General features: G+C 41.0%; 1 protein-coding gene across 1 annotated transcript in view; it reads right to left on the bottom strand.

The window, feature by feature from the left end:
• Positions 1-1,730: 1,730 nt before the first annotated feature.
• LOC123984046 (leukocyte immunoglobulin-like receptor subfamily B member 3A) overlaps positions 1,731-6,125 on the bottom strand; it is a 65,844-nt gene continuing 61,449 nt past the window's right edge. The window contains exons 7-8 of the mRNA XM_046070656.1: positions 4,851-5,024; positions 1,731-2,168 (exon numbers count right to left, since the gene is read on the bottom strand). Of these exons, the coding sequence (XP_045926612.1) occupies positions 1,831-2,168; positions 4,851-5,024 (512 nt within the window). The 3' untranslated portion in view covers positions 1,731-1,830. The remainder of the gene's footprint in view (positions 2,169-4,850; positions 5,025-6,125) is intronic.

Here is a 6,125-nt window from a genome sequence, read left to right as displayed (position 1 = left end):
CCCGTCAAGGGCCGAGAACTCCAGGCACAAACCCAGAACAAACCGGAGCACAGCCCTGCCCCGCACCCACACTGCACATCCCAAAAACTAACTATATAGTATCCAGAGGGGTCCAACAACTGGCCGACAGAGAAATGGGGAAGCACGGATTCCGAGGCCAACGAAGCAAAACAGGGACATTATTAAATTGTTATGATAATAATTTACCCTTTAAGTATTTGTCAAGTTTATCTCAAGTCAAGTAGATGTAATGTTGAGATGAGCAATGTGTTAAACTGATTACAGTGATCTTGATTTTACAGTATGGATGGCGTAGATATTTTCAAACAGTAACATGGATGACTAAGTGGTCAGTTATAACATCGCCAGACTATCGCGAAATAACTGCTTTGCGAGGGACACTGAAACTGCTCATATTGTTTAGTTCTTCTCAATTCAGTGCAATGAATAATATGAAGTTCAATAACGCATAACATTAACGTTAGCCTATAAAAGCGATAAATATAATCTGTGTGCTAGCTCGCTCTGCAGAAACCTTGTTGATAAAACAACATAAAACAACAGATGAAACAACCCACATATTATATTTTTCATTTACTTTTGTGAAGTCAAAAGTCCACCTTCACCATTGAATGCACGCGTGCTCCCGCGGCAGAGGGAACACTTTCTATCAGGGATAACTACCCTGGCACGACACCGGACACGACACCGGTAACATCCTAAAGGATCTGACTAGTTGAGACACATTTGTCTCAGCGCCATATCGTCACAAGGAAGATATGTTACTATGATTATTGTAGACCAGTGGTCGGCAATAGGTGGCCAGATTGCTTTGATAGCAGAAAAATAAATAATAAATAAATTGATAGCGGCTGGTGCTGAAATAGATATCAGTCATGACAGATACAGTTACTCACACAATCACTTCCTCTTAAGTGACTTAAGTGATCACTAACCGTTCGCAGCCTGTCGGCACCGGAGAGGGAGTGGGGCAGACCAGGGACAGGAGATCGCGGAGCGACTGGCCCGCTGCAGTCTGTCAGTGATTGTTTCCTCTGGCGGGATGAAGTCTGACGCTCCGCATTATTCATGATAAGATTATTGCCAATAAATCATGCTGTAAATATTTTAGAGACCCCCAGAATATCACAAATCATGCTTTTAGGGGAGCTGATGTCTTATTAGGGGGAGCTAAGCTCCCCTGTAGTTCGCACAATGAGTTTTCTCAGGGAAATGAAAATAAACTCCATAGGTTTATGAATTCTGATCAAACGCCAGGCACACACACACTGCAGCACGTGCCTTACTGTGAGCATGTGCAAAAGTGTCCTTATAATCAAGTAATAAGGGGAAAACATATACGCAATTAATTGGAATTGATTTTCCTAACGGGAGTCCCGAACAGTACTGAGCTAAACATGCACATGAATATGAAATAATTTGACTCTGTTCTGGTCTGCCATATAATGGCTTGAAAAAATTTGGCCCAATTCCAGACTTATTTGCTGACCCCTGTTGTACACTTTTCGTTCTGAAACCGCCACAGAACATGATTGTCTCCATAGCTCCAGCCTTACTAATATTCAAATTTTTCACCAACATCCTCAGAATCTCCTTTGGACTGAAAGGCCTTTATTGTTTTGGATTATGTGGAGTTTATGTTGGAGTCTGTGTTGTGCTGGGACCCAGTAGTGTTAGTGGACTGCATGTCGTTAGCTGCGGTGTTGTCGCAGTAGTCGGAGAGATGGTAGTTAATGTAGGTAAATGGCAAACCTAAGAATCTTGACGCCAACTGACTGATGCTTTAGGTGTCTCATTCCCACATTTAGACTATACCATATTTATATTGTAATTTTCTCCATAAATGTCCAGAGTTTGTTTCACAAATGGCTGGGTTACATTTACATAGTCATCTTCATCATCACTGCTTTGGTTTACATTTACATAGTCATCTTCATCATCACTGCTTTCTTCTTCTTCTCTGTTGTCCTTTACACTGACACAGGCCTCTGTGGCCTTTACAGAATTAGCTTTGGGGTGCATTTCCTCATAATCATGATCTTCACTCTTCTCGCCTTCCTCTCTACCTGCTTCCTCTTTGCGTTTCAGCCTGGTGTGTGCTGGATCAACATTCACATAGTCCTCCTCCTTGCTGCCTCTGACAGTCACTGAAACACAAGCATCAGGATAAAACGTTTCATGAATATCTCAATCAATTCTTTACAACCCTTCAATCACAAACTTTAGATGGAAGTGTATTTCTAGAAAATGTAAAAACTAAACAGTCTTTTCATGTCATGTACTGTTCAATTTAATTCAATTTTATTATATAGTGACAATTCACAACAACCGTTATCTTATTGTGCTTTTCATATAGGGCAGGTCTAACCGTACTCACATCAAACATAACAATATTGATCATATCTAGTAAATGCTCTGGTATTACGGAGGGCCTTCCTATAAGTTTTAAGACTATCTTGCCAGATTAAACAAGGTTCTTCTTATAAATAGTGATCAGTGGTCATAAAAAGGGATTCTGTAGGAACAGTATTAAATGTTCATTTTCAATACGATTTACCAGAATGAGGATGTACTAAATAAAACGTCCATCCATCTTCAACCTCTTATACTGTGTACAGGGTCGTGGGGGTGGGGGATGCGGCTGGAGCCAATCCCAGGTGGCAATGAGCGAAAGTTGGGGAACACCCTGAACAAGTCGCCAGTCCATCGCAGAGCCACACATAGACAAGCAACCACTCACACTCATACAATTTTTGGTCCCCAATTAACTTAGCCTGCATGTCTTTGGACAGTGGGAGGAAGCCAGAGCACCTTGGATAGAACCCACACAGACATGGGGAGAATATGCAAGGAAAGGCCTGGGACAACCAAGTTTAAAATCCATGACCTTCTTGCTGTGAGGACATAGTGCTAATCACTGCACCACCGTGCCGCCCAACTGAATCTAATTGTGAGATAAACGCAGAGCTAAGGTTGTCATTCTCAACGTCCACATGAGTATTAAAATCACCTACAATAAGAACTTTATCTGTTTACGGACTAAACTTGCTAATTCGGATAAAAATTCAGAATATAGACCAGGTTATCGGCACACTATAACAAATAGACCTGGCTGCAGTGTTTTCCAGGTTGGCTTTCAAATAAATTACAATTTAGTTAAGCTTTAGAGTTGATTAGTAGGCTGGAGTTTAAGATAGCTGCACTTCGGCCTGTGCCTCGAGGAAGGTGAGTATTAATATGACTGGGGAAGGTGGATTAATTTATGCTTACATATTCTTCATCACCCCGCCAGGTTTCAGTAAGACAAAGCAGATCAATATGATAATCTGATATTAATTCATTTACTAGTACACCTTTAGATGAGAGAGATCTTTAGAGTCCACATTTAATTCTCCTAGACACCATCACTATGGGGTTTGGGCTAAGTAAACGCTGAGGGTTTTGGGTAAGTAACAGCTGAAATGGAAGCGCATTTACATTACATTTATTCATTCAGCTGACACTTTTTATTCAAAACGACTTACAATTGGTACATATGTCAGAGTTCACACGCCTCTGGAGCAACTAGGTGTTAAGAGTCTTACTCAGGGACACATTGGTCTCTCACACCAAAGGCATTTGTCTTATCCACTGCTCCATCACCTCCAAAGCGCAGAGAAGCATGTAAAACTGCGACTCTGCCTCCTGATTTCAACTCTGGATTGTCAAGGGTTTCTACATGTAAGAGCTGCTCCATCCATTGTGGGATGAATACCGTTTCTCCTAATCAGACCAGGTCTTCCCCAGAAAGTCTGCCAGTGATCTTCAAAGCCCACATCGTTTGCTGGACACCACCTTGATATCTAGCGGTGGAAAGTTGACATATGCATAAATGTCATCTAAAGCCAACCTTCCAAGATGACGCTGCGTATAGCTGCCTGGGCGTTAGGTGCACTTTGTTTTATTTTGTTTTTGTTTGTAAACATAGTTTTCGGCTTTAATTCCAGGAGGTCATGGTGCGTTCCACTTGACATGGGAAGTCGGAATTTCCAAGTTCCCAGTCGTAACTTTCAACAGGAACACCCCCTTAAGTCACATTTCCGACTCAGAAAGTCAGGACAACCGCACTACCCCCTACTTTGTGATCCAAGATGGCTGTTCCGTGTATCAACAGTGTGTAAAAGCTGTAGTTTATACTGGTTATTCCCCCCAAAATACTGTTAAAGGGTGTTTGTGCGTAGACTGAAATGTATAGGTGTTTATTCACAAATACATATGTAAGTAAATTAATGAGTGAAAATGTTCTCAGTGCTCTCTCATTGTTCTGATGTTAACAATGTGTGTGTAGATCTGGCTAGAATTAGTAACAATGGCAAATGTTTTTGAATAGTGTACAATTTTTCTGTGACTGACTTTTGAACATAAAGACATACAGTTCACAAATACATATAGACTGGGTGAAATCTCAGAGACATGTCATAGTGTGATGTTAACAATGTGTTTTATTTTTTAGTTTATTTAGATATAGACATATGTTCATGGATGCCCAGAGGACCACTCTATTCTCCGGTTTATTGTTTCAAAAAGCATCAGACCCCACCATGTACTACTTTAATGAAGACTTATCTGTCATGGTCAACCTGATAAAAACCGAGGTCTGAACCGAACTGTGGATTTGGACAGTCATTACATACCTAGGGCTTAACCAGAACTACTGTAGGATTAACTGTGTAGCAGAGAATTAGCTGCTGTAATGAAGGCTCTAACACATTTAACTGGTTTCAGTTAGAGCAGCCAAATTGGCTACCAACACACAAGCACCGGACACGGAAATGAGCCAATATGCTTACCGCAGCTTGTCAATGTCCAATCTATGTGTCCTGGTGAGCACAGACATTGAGTACAGACAAGGGTTCCAGGCTGCTTGGCTCGTCGTCTTCTCCTGACAACCAGACAGACCCCCACGAAGACCAGTAGGAGCAGCAGCAGACCTACTACTGAGGAGACCAACGGCAACAAAGGCACTAGGAGAGAAAAACAAACTGAAAATTGTGTCCATTTGCTCAAGTACTAAGTTACAATTCTTTTTTACAGTATACAGTATGTCTATCCTGCATATGTAGCCTAGAGGAAAAAGGAAAATACCATGTTCAAACTAAAGCCACTAGATGGCACTGTGACCTTTCGGTTATCCCCACATTTAGGCATTCCAAAGGAGTACAAAGTACAAAATGTTGGCTTCAGGTGGTGATTCAGTGGTCCGATGTTTACAGATGTATCCACCTGTTCTGAGTTACTAGTTAGATGAGTGCAAGGCTTGCCCTTTCTGAAAGCTTTGTAAGTTCATCTTGTAGGAATATATAATATATTTGTGTTTGAGAACATTTAGCGCTGTGCATAGTAGCAGAATTAATGTTTGCTTTCATTGAATATAGAGTTGATGGCCGGCCACCACACATACACTTTAGTTAGTTCAAAGGTAAACTGCACCTTTTCAAGTTGATATTAATGAACCAAATGTTTCATGTTGTATCAGGAATGAATGTGTGGTTAGTGTGGTTTTGTTCATTTTCTTTTGTATTAATAGGACAGTTACCGCTACAGATATTCATCCACTGAATTTTTGCACTGAACTGATGTACTAAATGGAGTGACTAACTCACAGTTTGTGAGGACATTGCATATAGCCTAAGATTTAAGTCACTGTATCGTATTATTTTGTATTATACTTAAAGTGAGACTTTGAGTGAGCTTGTTTAAAGTGGTTGTGTGTGTGTGTGTGTGTGTGTGTGTGTGTGTGTGTGTGTGGCTCCAGCAGAAACCAGTTACAACATCTGAATTCTCTGTTTCAAGAAGTGCATTCCTAGGATCAGCTAAGATACCGCGCAGAACCCTCAAACTCCTCTGGTAGAGAGGAAAATGTCTCTAAACTAGTTACACAACCAAATAATTTCAAGGGAATCAACCAGGAGAACAATGAAATCCCAGAGTACTGTAAAAGGGGGATGTGGGGAGACAACCACGCGAAACAACAGTAGTACCGTTTATTTGCTAAAATCACTGAATTGACCCTGCCTTTACTTGGGACAGGCTTTTAATTCCTCTCGCACAAAAATGAAATAGGT

Source organism: Micropterus dolomieu, linkage group LG02 (genome assembly GCF_021292245.1).
Source record: "Micropterus dolomieu isolate WLL.071019.BEF.003 ecotype Adirondacks linkage group LG02, ASM2129224v1, whole genome shotgun sequence".
Taxonomy (NCBI): Eukaryota; Metazoa; Chordata; class Actinopteri; order Centrarchiformes; family Centrarchidae; genus Micropterus; species Micropterus dolomieu.
The sequence above is the reverse complement of the archived record's forward strand: the minus strand, read 5'-3'. Positions and strand labels throughout refer to the sequence as shown.